This window comes from Eschrichtius robustus, chromosome 10 (genome assembly GCF_028021215.1).
Source record: "Eschrichtius robustus isolate mEscRob2 chromosome 10, mEscRob2.pri, whole genome shotgun sequence".
Classification (NCBI taxonomy): Eukaryota; Metazoa; Chordata; class Mammalia; order Artiodactyla; family Eschrichtiidae; genus Eschrichtius; species Eschrichtius robustus.
In genome coordinates, this window is record NC_090833.1 from 50,334,068 (window position 1) to 50,351,259 (window position 17,192).

The following is a 17,192-nucleotide window of genomic DNA, read 5'->3' on the forward strand; positions in this document are numbered from 1 at the left end:
TCCTGAAACTTCTATATTTTCAAACCATTTGAACATTATAATCAGATTCAGCATGATGATTTTTTCTTAGACTCTGTAGAAGTCCTCTGTTCAGGATTAATGTCGAGATCCCCAGTGCACCAATGTGAAAAACCAGATAAAGATAGTATTACCACTATGCTTTAGTGGGATTTCCTGCATGTTTGGGATAACCATATAGGAAAGTAGCTCTTATTACAAGGATGGCTCCAAGGGAAAAGACACTGGTTGGTACGAAATCTTGTAGTCAAAAATAAGATATCAGTGTTGATAATATTATGCACAAAGAGGTTGTAAATCCTTTTAAAATGTTATCCGCGCACTTAATAACAGCAGCTATTACAAGGCCTCCCAGTGCCTGAAGAACAACAACTATCCAGGTCAGCCGGTTATACCCCTGAAAAAATCCATTCTTTGATTCCAGTTCTCCATCATAAACATATACACCCATTAATCCAAATACACTCCCAAAGAAACCAAGTTGAATGTTTCTTATCCACACTGATTGTTTGGTTTCTTTTAAGATTTTCTCAAAGTAAAACCGAGCAAAGCCACTTGAAAAACATGCTGTGCGAACTGCCATGAGGCCTACGAATTGTGAGCCAGGTGAAAGTTCCTTAGAATTAAGCACTTGTGGGGCTTCGATGGCAGCTCAGTGGTTAAGAATCCACCTGCCAATGCAGGGGATGCGGGTTCGAGCCCTGGTCCAGGAAGATCCCACATGCCACGGAGCAACTAAGCCTCTGAGCCACAACTACTGAGCCTGCGAGCCACAACTACCGAAGCCCGTGTGCCTAGAGCCCGTGCTCCACAACAAGAGGAGCCACCGAGATAAGCAGTCCGCACGCCACAACAAAGAGAAGCCCCCGCTCGCCGCAACCAGAGAAAGCCCGCGTGCAGCAATGAAGACCTGACGCAGCCAAAAATAAATAAATAAATAAATTTATAAAAAATTAAAAAAAAAAAAGAAGCGCTTGAGAATCCGAGGGCCACTGTACAAAAGCAACTCCTGTCATCAAAATTACTAGGGAGAGCCACTGGTACACACCTGATTTTTTTACTAAGCATCGACACAGAAAATAATGCAGTCGTAAGAATTTTCAACTGATATGTGACCTGATAAGTAGCTGCATCTAGATTTGACAGTGCCACATGGAGTAAATTATTCTGAAGAGTATATATCCCTGATGGAATAGCAAGTTTAAGCGCTTCCATAGGTTTGTTAAGAATTTCACCATGTAGTATTCAATTCAGTGCTCTTAGACTACATTTGCTGTCTTTGTAGACTAATAAAATGCAGGCCATTGTCTTCAAAAGTTCAGCAACAGCCACAGCTGTAGATGATAGATAATGAGGCCCCTCCTCTTTTAAAGTCCCAGAATAACACATTGTTCGAACCAAACTGGTAGTCTGAAAGACCAAAATTCCCAGGGAAAGGTGTTTTAGGTTGGCTGACAATGTCTTATCTTCATTTGCCTGCTAGTGTTGGAGGGTCTCCTGCAGAGGCGGCGGGCAGCTGAGGCCCACCATGGGGACAAGGACACTGGCAGCTGCAGTTCTGGGACGTACTCACTGGCGTGAGCCCTCCCAGAGACCGCCATTAGCCCTGCCGTACAGCCTGTAGCTACTTCTCTTAAATAGGATAATGGTAGTATAATTATGTAGACGAATGTCCTTATTTAGGAGACTTGAGAAGTAAGAAGGATTAAACTGTCATGTCTGCAACTTCCCCTCAAACGGTTCACTAAAAATATGTATGTCTTTATATATATACATAGAGAAAAATCAAGTGAATATGGCAGAATATTAACATTGTAGAAGATATATGTGTTGATTATACTAATCTTTGAACTTTTCTTTTTTGTTTGAAAATTTTCATAATATAAAGTTGAAAAAAAAGTCAAATACCACACACCTGATGCATCTCCCCCAGCACTGCCCCTAACACACTGTGTTCCAATTCTCGCTTAGTGTGTCCACCTGCCCCACTGGAGTGAACACTCCTTGCATCTCAGACCTGCTTCAGGGCCAACTTGATTTTCAACCATGTTTGCTGAATGACTGAGTGAGCTAATAAATGAGTGAATGGTACAGATTGCCAGTATCTCCTAAGAAACAGGAGTTTATGAAGATAGAACAGATCCTGTGAAGGCCTTTACAAATGAGTTTCTGAGCTCATAATTTAGTCTCTAAATTAATGTTGTTTTACCATTGTTCTCAATCTAGTTAATTCTCTTAGGGAATAATTGTTTAACCTGGCTCAAGGCAAATTCACTCAGACAAGAGAAGCACTGGTCTTAAGTTACGAGTAGGATGAAGAGAAGGCAGGGAGGGATCACTCACATACATCTTTACATCACCCTTAACATCACCCTCCCAAAGTACTGAGGATATGGAAATAGTGGTCCCTAGATAGGGCTGAAGAGCAAGTAGTAATTTTCTTCTGGGCATAAAAACAAAGTCCTACCGAGGTGAGCTGAAAACAAACCCAGAACGTACAATGGCAGCGATCTTCCCACTTTTCCTCAGCTGCTGAACAGCAAATGAATGGAGCACGTCTTCCATGGGGGTGCCGTTAACCATGACCACCCTGTCATTTTCTCTGCAAATAAAACAGAAAAACAGAATGTGAAAAACTCCCATCTTGTCCCTCTGAATCATTTATTTAGGAACAAATAAAAGTGGCAGATTGACCCAAAATGCTTATTAAAGGGCTCAGTGTCTAATGACTCCTGAGGCTTAATCCATCAACTTGGTCTGAGCTCTTCTGAGGAAGGAACCCAGGAGCCACTCAGCCCACTTTGGACAGTGTCTCCTGGAAACCACCTGGGGAGAAGGACCCAAACCCACGGGGTCCCTCCAGGAGGCACTGGATGGCAGCGAGGTTGGAGCACAAATGGAACTTGTGTGTCAGGGCCTCCGTACCCATGGTACACGGTGCGCTTCAGCAAGTCTACAGCTCTCCCCACAGGAGGCTGATATTCACTTAATGTTTTAGAGGGGATGAAATCAAGAGCTTGCCTCAGATTCTTAAAGAAATATTGAGGTCACAGAACCCTAACTCTTACTTTGTCTCATCCAAAAAAATCATGTAAAAATTCTACCATGCTCTCTGTATGAAAGAATACTCACTTGGAGAGGACCATTGAGATGAAATGCCAAGAGAAGCTAAATTTTGGAGCCATGTGGCCAAGGCAGCCGTGTAATTAACTTTAGATTCTGCCCTGAGAAATTATCTTAAGGGGACTCAGACATGCATCTTTTCCAATGGCATTTTCTCTTCAGACCAGAAGCCTGGCAGTTGGAAAACTTGGGTTTCCATTTGGTAATTTTCCCAATTTCTACATCCCTCTTACAAATTAGATAATCATTAAGCAGATTAGCCTCATTCTTAATGAATAAAAATGAAAATAAATATAGACAGTGTGGGTAGGCATTAGGGGAAAAAAAGAGCATGCCAATTTTACACTCCATGTTCATAAATGATTCCTAAACCCAGGAATGATAGTTACGATACATAGTTATAACCATCTTCCTGTGGAAATTATTGCTTTCCTCTATTCAAAGTCTGGATGTTCCCAAAGGTTTGGGGATTGTTAAAACATGGTGTGTTATGGTCTCCATTACTGCCTGAAGACTTTTCAATATACATATATAAACGTTCCTTTTCTTTTTGAATTTTAAAAGTGCACACCACTCAGAGGCCCCTGTCTAGGGCCAACCAGTGGGCTGGCAGGGGTTGGGGGCAGGGAGTTAGGACACTCACTGAAGCAGCCCATCGGCGGGCCCACCCGGGAGCACGTCAGAAATGACGATCGATGTCTCCCCATTTTCAAAGTGTGGGTTGTCTCTGCCTCCGGACACTGCAATTCCAAATCCTCTCTTGGAATCCTGTTCATTGGGGTTAAGAGAAAAATTAAAATAAAATCCTTCTATAAGTGGTTTTCAGGATTTATTACAAGCAGTCGATAAAATAAAGGTCAAACCAATAACCAGAGACAGCTCAGGAACAGAAGGCTTAGAGAAACAAGTGAGAAACAGAATACAGCGTCATCATGGTTAGCTGACAGGTTTATAAAGGGAAATTCCTTATCTAAAAGAAACAGCCTTGTGAAAGCTGGACAAGATTGATAGCACAGACTGTAGTTATCAGTAGAAGCTGGCAGGGGATGGGAAATTACATCTTCTGTCCAAATAAGGATGTGTTATTGGATTCACCAATCACACCTGTTCTCATATCCAGGCCTGAGCCAGATGGGCTGGTCACAACTGAATCTATGCTAAAACCATATTTTTAAAGAATACCTTTAACTTCCAAGTTAGGGGAGCAAGTGGTTTCACCTTCATATAGGGTCAAAAAGAAGGAAATGGATTTTAAAGATAAAATCCAAAGACGAACTTAGTTTTGAGATCTCATGAGAGAGCAAAGCATTAAATTCTTTTCTACATGCATATAAGACGGAAATACAGATTAATTAGATTCAAGATTAATAGAGAAATGTATAACAGTGAACCCAAATAATACAGAATCCCAGTTCATTTTGGTGTTTAAAAAGCTAAGCTCCCGGATTTCATCCAGATCACAGGGGCATGTACGTGACTATCACACTAAATACGGGTTTCATTACGCAAAAATCTTCTCAGAGAATGAAAGAACCCTCACCTCAAGATAAGTTCCCACGTGGGGCCCACTGTGGCAATCGATAACAAACAGTTAGCAACACAGACAGGCTGGCTTGTTGTTCTTTAATCACACGGCTTTGAATTTGGCAGCGCTATCCCCTGGTACCTGGTTTTACACAGAGAGAGCTCCATCCTCTATACCAGGCCAAAAATGTTTCTCACCTTTGCCAGTTCAGGGTCCAAACTCAAATGGTATGTGGTGGAAGGGCAGAGAGAAGAGTCAGAAGATGACAAGAGGTGAAAAATAAGACCTAAAGGGGGAAGCCTCTCAACTGAAGAAACCATGATTACTGCTCCAGAAGTTTCAGCACTTGAGCACCAATCTGTGTTTCTCTACCTGGATAGATTTAATACACATTTATTCAAGAACCAAATTTGCACTGAAGTCAAGGGTTGAAGTTCATGGTTGTGACGGTCAAAGGAAAACTCTCCCTTTGAGGAACTTACAATCCATCTAAGAGGTGACAGAGACTGGAGAGACTCAGAGTGGAGAAAGAGCCATGCAGGGCCCAGGAAAAGCTAGATGCTGACCAAGGCAGTTTGATGGAATAAGCCTTTGGGATCATGAGTGCATGTCTAGCTCGGGCCGCACGCAAGTCACTTACAAACGCTTGGTGGCTGCGCTTGTTTTGAGCGGGGCTAGCACCTATCATGCCCACCTCAAACTCTGCTGTCAGAATAAAAAGGAACAGAGCTAACATTTATTAAGCAGTGATTATGTGCTGGACTCCAAGTACTAGAAGCTCTTTGTATTACCTAATTTAATCAAGAGGGGCAATACCTGTGAAATACCTTTAAAAATTAAGTAAAATACACTTACATGTGATCTTACTTCTACTTTCAACCCCACTGTGGGGAGGGAGCTGTTGTTTAAAATCTGATTAATTCAGCACCTATTAATATAATCAGGAGTGGGACAAAGACTACAACCCATGTCTCCTGAGTGTTAAACTAACGTTTTAAAATTTAGTTTGGGGAACTCCCCGGCGGTCCAGTGGTGAGGACTCCGAGCTTCCACTGCAGGGGCACGGGTTCATTCCCTGGTCAGGGAACTAAGACCCCTCACGCATGTGGCGCAGCCAAAAAACTTTTTTTTTTTTTAATTAAAAAATCTTTTTTTTTTAGTTTGGACTTAAAACTCACTGAGGGAATAAGTTATAAATGCTATAATTAAAATTACAAAAGTTGTAGAAGCTACCTCAACGTCCTTAAACAGAACAGATTATTTCCATTCCTCCCTTCCTTTCCTCTCTTTTTTCATAAACTATTCTATCTGGAGACAGGTGAATACATTAATTAACCTCCATAATTTTCTATATTATACAGACCTTAGCCAAAAAAATAACAACATGCAAATCCTTGTTAATGCAATAACTGTGTTTGCATAAAAATAAATAAGATCCATGATCTGTTGTGGTATACATACACAATGGAATATTACTCAGCCATAAAAAAGAATGAAATAATGCCATTTGCAGCTACATGGATGGACCTGGAGATTATCACACTAAATGAAGTAAGTCAGACAGAGAAAGACAAATATCATACGATACCACTTATATGTGGAATCTAAAAATGATACAAATGCACTTATTTACAAACTTGAAACAGACACACAGACATAGAAAATAAACTTATGGTTACCAAAGGGGAAAGGGGAGGGAGGGATAAATTAGGAATTTGGGATTAACAGATACACACAACTGTATATAAAACAGATAAAGGTCCTACTGAACAGCACAGGGAACTGTATTCAATATCTTGTAGTAACCTATAATGGAAAGGAATCTGAAAAAGTGTTTGCGTGTGTGTGTGTGTGTGTGTGTGTGTATGTCTTTAATGAATCGCTTTGCTGTATACCTGAAACACTGTAAATCAACTATACTTCAATTAAAAAAAAAAAAAGATCCATGATCTGTAAACTGAAGAACAGACTGTAGCAGATATGACATGTGTAGTACTCACCTTCTGTAGGGTCACAGTATACTGTTCCCATATCAACTCCTCCATGCCTGGGGCCTGTTTTAGAACAATCAAAACCAATTTGATTAAAAACACAAACATTTCAATGTTAGAAATAAAGCTATAATTCAAAATGTCTCCATAGAAAGGCCAGCTCACACATTCTACACACCAAAGAGTGGATATTTTTTAGGAACATTATACTACCTATTATATTTTCAAATATACTCTCCTTGAATGAAATGGCAAACTTAACAATACTAGAAAATTAGTGAAATACATAGGGAGAGATGTACCCTAAAAAGAATGAAATATTAGGGACTTCTCTGGCAGTCCAGTGGTTAAGACTCTGTGCATCCAATGCAGGGGCCGTGGGTTCGATCCCTCCTCAGGGAACTAAGATCCCACATGCCGTGCGGCACGGCCAAAAAGAAAAAAAAAAAAGAACGAATGGAATATTAAGTGTTAAGCTTTTTTATTATCACCACTCCAAAACACTGTCATGATAAAAGCCCTTATCTAGAGTTGCAAACAGATATATTTTCATTCTTTAAAAAAAAAAAAAAAATCCCCCTTCCTCAGGTCAAAGGTGACCTCCTAGGCAAGCTTCATGCATTTTTGTGTGTGGGGGGAGGGGCGGGGGGAGGCTCACGCTGTGCAGCTTGCGGGATCTTAGTTCCCTGACCAGGGATTGAACCCGGGGCCATGCCAGTGAAAGTGCTGAGTCCTAACCACTGCACCACCAGGGAACTCAAGTTTTATGGATTTTTATGTCTAAAGGAGTCCTTGGCCTTATCACAGAGACTGCCAATTTGTGTAATCTGTGGGACCCCTTGGCCTTTTCTCCACCAGTATTGCGGGTGTGAAAGATGATGATGCCAGCATAAAAGACCACTGGGCTTCAGTTTCTGACAATATTCTAAAATAGATGTCTAGACAAACCTGAAAACAGTGGATATCATTCAATAATAATAATAATAATCCATTAAATGCAGGCTGCCTTTGAGGGGAAATCCTTAAAGGCAAGAAATGCCAAGAAAGCTCAAAAAGCCAGAGAAATAAGGCAGCGCTGAGGCAGGCATTTCAACAGGAGGCCAGGAAAAGAGAGAAACTGTAGGAGCCAAACAGGGTGGAGATCAGATCAGAGTGAATGTATTAGGGGCAAAAACACTACCAGGCAATGGAGACAGCAGGGACAGTCGCCTACCTCATTCTTGGCTCTGGGTAGAGTGGAAATAACTAAAAATATCTCCATGGAGAATTCCTGTATCAATAGACCTGTACTCATTCAGGTTTGAGACTGAAATTCATATTACAGATGTGACCACACCCTCCCCCCCCTCCAAAACCCTCACACTCAAAGTGGTTCTGCATTGGTAGCACCACCCAGGTACATGGAGGAGAATGAAATTCTCCCCCAGAAACACACTAAAACACAGGCTTCAGAGAATCCCTCAGATAAGCATTTGAGGAACATGAGTTCACAATTTAAACACACACACAAAGCAAGTGAGAGTTAAAAGAAACAAAAAACTGCAGAATCAAAGACTATAAATATTGGAAATATAACCACAGACCAAAACAAGGATGTATAATGTTTCATGGAAATATAACCATAGACCGAAAAAAGGATGTGTAATGTTTCATATGTTTGCTTATTATAAGAAGTTAAAAGGGGAAATTAAAAGTATAATCAAAGTACAAGAGAACATCAAAAACAACCAAGCCGGACTTCCCTGGTGGTGCAGTAGTTAAGAATCCACCTGCCAATGCAGGGGACACGGGTTGCAGCCCTGGTATGGGAAGATCCCACATGCCACAGAGCAACTAAGCCCGTGTGCCACAACTACTGAAGCCCACGCGCCTAGAGCCCATGCTCCACAACAAGAGAAGCCACCACAATGAGAAGCCCGCACACCGCAACGAAGGGTAGCCCCTACTCGCTGCAACTAGAGAAAGTCTGCGTGCAGCAATGAAGACCCAACACAGCCATAAATAAATAAATAAATAAATAAATAAAATTATTTTTTAAAAAAATGACCAAAGAAAAAATTTTAGAAATAAAAAAATATGATAATAAAATTAACACATTTTTGACGGGAGACATATTATGGCCACAGGCGTTAGTTTCTGCAAAAATCCCCCAGTCAATAATGTATTAAATTAAAAAAATGGATTAAACCACATACAACACATGGTTGAAGGCAATAATGAATTAGAAGAAAGATGTGAAGAAATTACCCAGAATACAGCACAAAGCATTAAAAAAAAGTGGGACACATGAAAGAAATTAAGAGTGAGAAAGTCTTACAATGTGTCTAAGATTTCCTGAAGGAGATGATAAGAGAGTGTGGGAGAGATGCAGTACTCAAGGTCACAACAGCTCTTCAGGACTTGATGATTTTTCAGGTTCAAGAAGCCTTACACATCACAAGCAGAGTAAATTCAAAAAGAAAGAAAAACACTTTGAAATTCATGGTAATCTTACTGTAGAAAAAGATACAGAGATGAGAGCATATAGGTAGAAGAGGTTACAAAAGAGCAAATAGAATAACAGCCGACTTTGAAACAGCAATAATGAAAGGCTGAACTCGGTAGAACAGTATCTTTAAAACAGTATCCGTTCATTTAGGGGGCAGAAAGACATTTTTTTTAAAAACAAAAATTGGGAAAGGTTATTACAAGCAATAAAAGACCTTCCAAAGGATAAGTTTAAGAAAGGAATAATCCCAGAAGGAAGACCTAAGACGCAAGAAGGAATGTAAGCCTGGACATATATTGGCTGTATGCAACTAATCAATATAATAACGTATGATTTGTGAGAGTTAAATAAGACAGAAGTAGAACACTGGGCAACATAGCATGTAAATCCAGAAGACTTCAACATGATTTAATTATTCTAAATACTTTATTCAAGAGTAGAGTTAAACTGTAGATTAATTTTGAATTTCACTGAGTAAAATCCACATGTTAAATTTTCTGGCGTATATAATTTCCAAGATAGCAGAGAGGAAAATAAAATGAAAACAAAGCAAAACAAAAGTCAATCCAAAAGAAGGCAGAAGAGACAAAAAGGGAAATTTAGAAAAAGCAGGGCAAATACAAAACAAACTGTGACTGCAGAAATGAATATAGAAGAATATAGAAGAGTAATCACAATAAATATAAAGACAGATAGTCAAGATGGATTAAAAACAAGTAGATCCAGTTACATGTTTTTTTTTAATAGAGAATATCTAAAACATAAGGACACCAAGGAAAGGAATCTAATTATATGAATAAAAAGCCTTGCTGTACTTATTACATACAAATAATTTAAGAAAAACTATCTAAATTCCTTTACATTAAAATTTTTTAAAAATCAACTTTGCCATTCCTGCACTGCTACTAATGACAAAGAAAAGAATCAAAACATGTCCAGATAATGTGCTCCTGTTTTACCCAGTTAACAAACTCTTAGGCTTGGGGGGGGGGGAAAGACGTTTAGCACAAAAGGCAATTCTAACAACTGATATATTGGAGCAGATAATTTATCCTTTGATAGAACAGGATTAGGAAAAGGCAATTTTGTTTGTACGTAGAGAAGAAAGATGAGCCAGCCACTCTTGAGTAGCTATAACTGATTACTCAAATTGAGAGGAATTTATAGTCTTTTAGTTCCCTCCTCCCTCTATGTACTCACTTTAGGGACATTTCCCTGGTTAATACCATCTGGGTCCAAGAACTCTCAGAGATTTAAAAATAGAATTCAAATCACCGCTAGGGTTAAAAAGAATTTTAAAAATGGTACCTGGAAAAGGCGAGAACTAGGATCTGTGCTACTAGCACGCATGGGACTGGGTGCTATGGTGGGGGGATGGCGGGATCATCAGCATCCAAAAAGAGGTGATGTTTAGGTTAAATGAAGGCACATCAACACAATGAAATATGTAAACATTCAAAAAGGGTCATTGTCTAAATTATGTAAATCTCCCCAATTATTGAAGTTTGTTCACCATGACCACTGTTTTTCAATTAAAAAAAAAAAAAAAAAAAAAAGAAAGTGGATTTTCAGGTGAGCTTTTTATATCTCACTCCCTCACATTTGTCCCATATCTCCTAGAACAGTGTTTGGCACACAGAGTAGGCACTCAAAAAGGTTTTCTTTTCAATAAACTAACAGATGGATACACTATTCATTCATCACCCAATCAGTATGATGAAGGCACTGATTGCTACTACTTACAAGTTTTCTTAAAGGAGATTTCTATTACATTCAGTGGCCCTCCGCTTCTTTCATAGCACACCTGAGATGGTTAGCTGGAAACTCAGGTGCCTGTGGTCTGGTGTCCAGAGACGAATAGTTTATAGCCATTCCTCTCTGGAATTTTGTGGTCTATGTCTATAACAGCATTTTCCAATTTGTGCCAGTATAACACAACTTTTCGATGATTTTAATAAAGTTTTCTTTTTTTTTTTTTTTTTTTTGAAAAAAGAGGGACTTCCCTGGTAGCGCAGTGGTTTAGAATCCGCCTGCCAATGCAGGTGACATGGATTCAATCCCTGGTCGGTGAAGATCCCACGTGCTATGGAGCAACTAAGCCCGTGCGCCACAACTACTGAGCCTGCACTCTAGAGCCCAAGAGCCACAACTACTGAGCCCGCGCGCCTAGAACCCGTGCTCCGCAACAAGAGAAGCCACCACAATGAGACGCCCGCGCACTGCAACAAAGAGTGGCCCCCGCTCACCACAACTAGAGAAAGCCCGCACACAGCAATGAAGACCCAACGCAGCCAAAAATAAAAACATAGATAGGGCTTCCCTGGTGGCGCAGTGGTTGGGAGTCCACCTGCCAATGCAGAGGTCGCGGGTTCAGGCCCTGGTCGGGGAGGATCCCGCGTGCCGCGGAGCAGCTGGGCCCGGGTGCCACGGCTGCTGAGGCCCACACGCCTGGAGCCCGTGCTGCGCCGCAAGAGAGGCCGCCGCAATGAGAAGAGAAGCCCGCGCACTGCAACGGGGAGTGGCCCCCGCTCTCCACAACTAGAGAAGGACCACACGCAGCCGCGAGGACCCAACACAGCCAAAAATAAATAAATAAATTTATTTTTAAAAAAAATTGTGACTTAAAAAAATACATAAATAAATAAATTTAAAACAACAAAAAAAGAATATTTTCTTAAAGGGAAATAGTAAGCAGAAACCCAGCTGATCAGAACTGATCATCTCTTTCCATTTCCAGAGAACACCTCCTAACTTCTTGGCACCTTCGGTTTTCAAAGTGGCTTTTGTACAACCAATCCACTATCACCCGGAAGTGACCTTACTAGCATGTATGTTTTCCAAGTTTCTTCTCTGCTCTTTACCATACCTTGAAGCTGACAAATTTCAACAAAGTAAATTACTCTGTAAGTTGTGGTAAAATAAATACAGTTGCCAACTCCTCTTTGAATATAGCTATATACTCCCATATATTAAGAAAAACAGCACACAGTACCCCAGCCCAAAAATGTATTTAAAAGCCATCAGAAAAGAACCAGTACCATGACAATGACCCCTAGGACTGGGCAGTGCTATAGGGTGGAGGGGAGCACAATGTCCAAAAAGAGAGCGATGTTTAGGTTAAATGAATCAACACGATGAAATACATAGGCACTGAAATAATCATTTAACTTCTGTCCATTTTTAAAGTTTTGTCCTTATGATACCTGTGTTTTCAATTAGAAAGAGAGAATTTGTTTTATATTTTCAGGTCTGCCTGCTGTTGGTAGAAGCAGTGGGAATATAAATTGGTATAAACCTTCCAGGGGGCAAATTACTAATGTCTCAAAATGTAAAATCTACATACCGTTTGATCAATCAATTCCACTTCTAGGAATTTATTCTACAGAAATATTTGCACAAGTGCACAAAGATATACATATAAATTTGTTTACAGCTGCTTATAATTTTTAATAATCAATGAAATGTCCAACAACAGATTGGTTACATATATACATATCTATACTTAAATGTCTATTGAGGGGAAAAATCAAGACACAAAACATCATTGTTTGTTTCTGTTTTTTATTTCCCTGATATATTTATTTTTATAAGCATACAGGGAAAAGACTGGAAGAGTAAATACCAAAAAATATTAAATTTCCCCAGGAGTTGTGGTATGGCAGAGAATATTTTTATGAGTACATTGCTTTTAGAATATATGTCAAAAATAAAAACAGCAAACTCTCCATTAAAAGTTTTGGATTTAAAATTCTTTATCATTTAACAAAATAAGTGCATTACTACAAAATTTTATTTTCAAAACGTTGTCCAAGCACCTGGCTTTTGAAATTCACTGTTCTTCCTTAATAAGATTATACTGTCTTTAAGCATTCCTGTGCTGCCTGCAGTAGTAATTTAAATTCGATTTGGCAGAGAAGGGATGAATCCCTTACCACTACCATGCCAACAGGACTGAATCAAATTTTTAATCAATCAGACCTTGCCAGGTGCCAAAGACTTCACCAACTTGTCATGAAACTGGTCAGATTATAAGTGACTTCTTCTTACCTAGGGTTAATGGGTTGTGACACAAACCACTGACTACTTAAATGTAATATTAAAAGAATATATTAAGTGATAAATTCTAAATCTTAATTTTAAAGGTGAGGAAATTAGAGTGAAATAAATTTTAATAGTGCCTTTGAGAATTAAAAGTACACCATGCTGTATTTAGCCCACAAAGCTGTGACTTTTTACAAAGTCTCAGAGAAAACCCTTTATTCATTCATTCATTCACTTATTCACTCACTCACTCACTCAAAAATATTTACTGAGCATCCATTATGTGCCAAGCATGTGGTTTGTCGCACCTGGACTACACTGGTGAAAAAAACAGCCAAAGCCCATGTAGAGCTTACCAACCACAGGTGTGCCCCAAAAAGCCAATCACTGAGAGTCTGCCTCAACTATATACGATCTTTCCAGAAACACAGACACCCCACACAATCACACATATTCCCCAGAAAATCAGCTCCGGGTACATGGCTGGGGACAGCCTACTGACGTGCAGCAACTCAGCTGAGAGCTGAGATCAGGCCTTTCGAACTGGGCCAACGGGCTTGGGCCCCACCCGACCTGTGCTGGGCTGTGCAGAGATCAGAGAATTGCTGTCAATATTTAGACTGCATGAATGCCGGCAGGGAGCTGCTTAGCCTTTGGAGAGCTTTACAAGCACACATATATCAGAGTAAAGGTAGGCGTATTCACAACGCAGTGATTCCTCTCTTGCGCAGAGGCCCAAGAACAATGTGCCAGTATGTGCACACAGATCCACATAGAGAGTATTCACAGCAGCAATGTTTCAACAGCCCAAACCTGGAGACAACCCAAACGATCTCTCAAGAGCAAAACTGACAAATAAATTGTGATATACTATTAAAATGCAATGTTATACTGCAATGAAAATAAACTAGAGCCACACATCCACAACACAGATGCATCTCAAACATAATATGGAGTGAGAAACATCCCAGAAGAATTTATAGAGCGTGCTATCAGTTTTATATAATTCAAAGAGCAAACACTGTTTCATAAAAATGTGAACATTCTTAAAATATTCTTGTACACTTAAGAATGACTAAAACGATACGTTTTATGTTATGTGTTTTCTACTACAATGGAAAAAAAATCAAACAAAACCAATCTTTTGTTTAGAGATGTTTGTGTGTATGTATGTGTACGTGACCTGGGATGAGGCAGAGGAGTGAGAAGGGACCTTGGGTCCATTTTGGTGAGGGAGGACCTCCGCTTCCCCGCATCACTTTCACTTTTCCTGTAAGTAGTGTGAATAATCACCCCCACAAAATTGTAATGACTCATTCCTAGACAACACAGGAAGATAAAAGGGGGCCAATTTTTTTCTTTTTTTTTACCATAAATAAAACACTGTGTTAGCAGTAAGGTATTTACATGAAGAATGAGAAAGGGACAAAGACAAACAGTTATTCGATCTTTTAAAAAAATATTCTCTAGTTGTTATAAAGTTTCTTTCCTTTGAAAAATCTTGGCCAAACAGGTAAATTCCATATTTTACATAAAGAATATGGAAACGTGTTAAAAACCAACCAGAAGGCAAACACCAAAAGTCTTCACTGCCCCAACAGGAAATCTTTAAGCTTTCTGTCTGCAAACTGTTGCTTCCCAGTGATGGAGGGTCAGAGCCAAAGCTAAAGATTAATCAATATCTGCCCATAAGGGACATGTTTGATAAAAATCCCACCCACCATAAAAGTAAACACTTATACATGTTATAGTGCTACAGATGTTCAAACTATAAAAGGAAAAAAAGAACAAGGGAAAAACTTTTTTTCTATCATTTAGAATCTGAGATATAAGAATATTTTAAAAAAGAATAAGAGTATACATTTCTGCAGGATAAGGAAGCAAAAAGTTTTTTCCCCAAACAAGAAATTACAATTACCCAAATACAAACAAACATCTAATAGGCAAACTATTAAGTTATCCCCAGGAAGCAGCATCGTGCTTGCAGATTCCCAACACATGGAAAACAGCAGCCTTTGATTCAGAAACCCCGTAAGAAGCTATCAGTTTTGCATACATCTGCTAAAAATAATACAAGTATTTTAAAACCCACCAATGACTACAATATGAATCTCACAATTTGTTACTGAAAGCTGCCAGAAGCACAAATAAATCAGAGGAAAAAGGAAGCACTGTGAGAAGGCTCCCCCCCCCGCCAACTTCCCACAAAAGAAAGGTCAGGAAAGAAAAGGGGGAGAGCTTATAGAGGGACTCACATGGACTTTCAATCTCCCCAACTTTTTAACAGCCTGGATCCACATCCTCTGGAGGACCTTAGTGGTCTTCATGGCCTCTGGAGGTTAAGCAACCAAACCACTGCCTACATCCCAGGCTGCTCACCCATTGCCATCACTCCACGTGGTTACGTAAGGCAGATACAATAGTGGCCCACATTCCCAGCAAATCCTGTTGTCATCTCTCAGTGACACATCCATACAGCAGGGATGCCAAACGCTTTGAAAAGCACCACTTGTGAGGAGAAAAGAAAGCAGTCTGGATTTGCAACGCTCTTTGGGCTTTCTTTTCCTCCCTCTCTCCTGTGCCAGGGAACCAGAGAACTGGAGTAAATATTCCTTTTAGACGTGTAAAATGATTCACTATGCAAGTAGAAATTATTAAGTAAGTAGGGCATTCTAGAGACACGTAGAGAAGTTTTATTTACATAGATGCTCACACACACACACACACACACACACACACAAGAAAAGCATAAGCTGGCTGAACAGCTACTGGTAATGTTTCAGAAGAATGGAATTGTTACTGTTACCTAGAAAATTAAAAGGCACGAAGATAAGAAGCTGCTCATCCTTGGAGATAGTAAACCTGTACTCGGGCTGTTGGTGCAGCTCAGAGCCACCGCAGGGACAGAATGCTCACTCAGCAGCTCACTCCTCCTCTCTCTCCCCTTTCTGTAAATTCTGAAGATAAAAGAATAACAAAGAGCCCTGCTATCCATTTCTCTCTTTGTCTTTACCACTTGGCGGGGGGTGGTGGGGTGGAAAAGCACATTTTGGGTTTCTGAACAGCTAAGAAAGACTGTATGGGATACCAGGGGTTTGAAAGTTGGGCTTGGGATTTTGGAAGCATGGTCTCAGGGAGCTGGTGGTCCTTCTCACTACCACAGTGTATGTGACACCAATGGGCCAGAGCGAGTGAGAGTGAGCCCTTTGACTTATTTAAGGTTGAGATGTGAAATGAATGTGGACCATGAGATGCAGACCATATAGGAAGCAACTTGAAGCGGAGGCAAGGACGTGAGTTTTAAAGGTAGACGATCTGGGGGCAATCTCTGTTCCGTCACTTAGCTGTGGGCCTGGGATAATCTGTCTCCTTTACAAAATGGGGATAACACACCTACACCTTGGAGGGCCAATATCAGCCTGGAATGAGGCAACCTTTCCCTACAAAGTGCACTGCTGAACGGGCACTTGAAAATGTTCACGTCCTTCCCTTGGACTCTACAAGAGTAAGTCCTTCAGAAGTGTTGGGACAGCAAAATGGGATAGGAAATGAATGAAAGTTTGTTTCAAATCTTACACTGAGGAGGGCAGGGAGGACAAAGGAGCCCTACTGAAGCAGGACCCTTAGAAGCTGAGGGGATGCCCAGGACTCGAGCCCGGCTGTGCGGACGTGAGCAGGAGCCCTGGACCAGCCAGGACCAGCCCAGGGCCCCAGGCGCAGAGGGGCAAGGACGGAGGGCACAAAGCAGCTCACTCCTTTACTGTGACTGCCCTTAGGTAAACACTCCTGCTTCCCTGATGAGGAAATACACACTTCTTTCCTTTAAATTTATGCATATTGCCCAGAAGTCATAGGCATCCTACAAGTTAAGAATTCCAGATTCTTCTTCAATGATTTCCAAAAGTCACAGTTTCTGCCATCACTCACTCTTTTTAAAAAAATGGTGCTAAAAAAACTGCATAACATAAAATGTATCAACTTAACCATTTCTAAGTGTTCAGTTCAG

The 17,192-nt window shown here is 40.3% G+C and overlaps 1 protein-coding gene and 1 pseudogene across 8 annotated transcripts in view; both read right to left on the minus strand.

The window, feature by feature from the left end:
• The window catches only part of TJP2 (tight junction protein 2), a 123,920-nt gene that overhangs the window by 36,230 nt on the left and 70,498 nt on the right, over nt 1-17,192 (minus strand). For all 8 annotated transcript variants that reach the window (XM_068551820.1, XM_068551818.1, XM_068551822.1 and 5 more), the window contains 3 exons: nt 6,667-6,720; nt 3,785-3,909; nt 2,518-2,620 (listed from right to left, as the gene is read on the minus strand). In XM_068551820.1, coding sequence (XP_068407921.1) covers nt 2,518-2,620; nt 3,785-3,909; nt 6,667-6,711 — 273 coding nt within the window. In that variant the 5' untranslated portion in view covers nt 6,712-6,720. The remainder of the gene's footprint in view (nt 1-2,517; nt 2,621-3,784; nt 3,910-6,666; nt 6,721-17,192) is intronic.
• Nucleotides 214-1,942, minus strand: LOC137770437 (UDP-N-acetylglucosamine transporter-like; annotated as a pseudogene).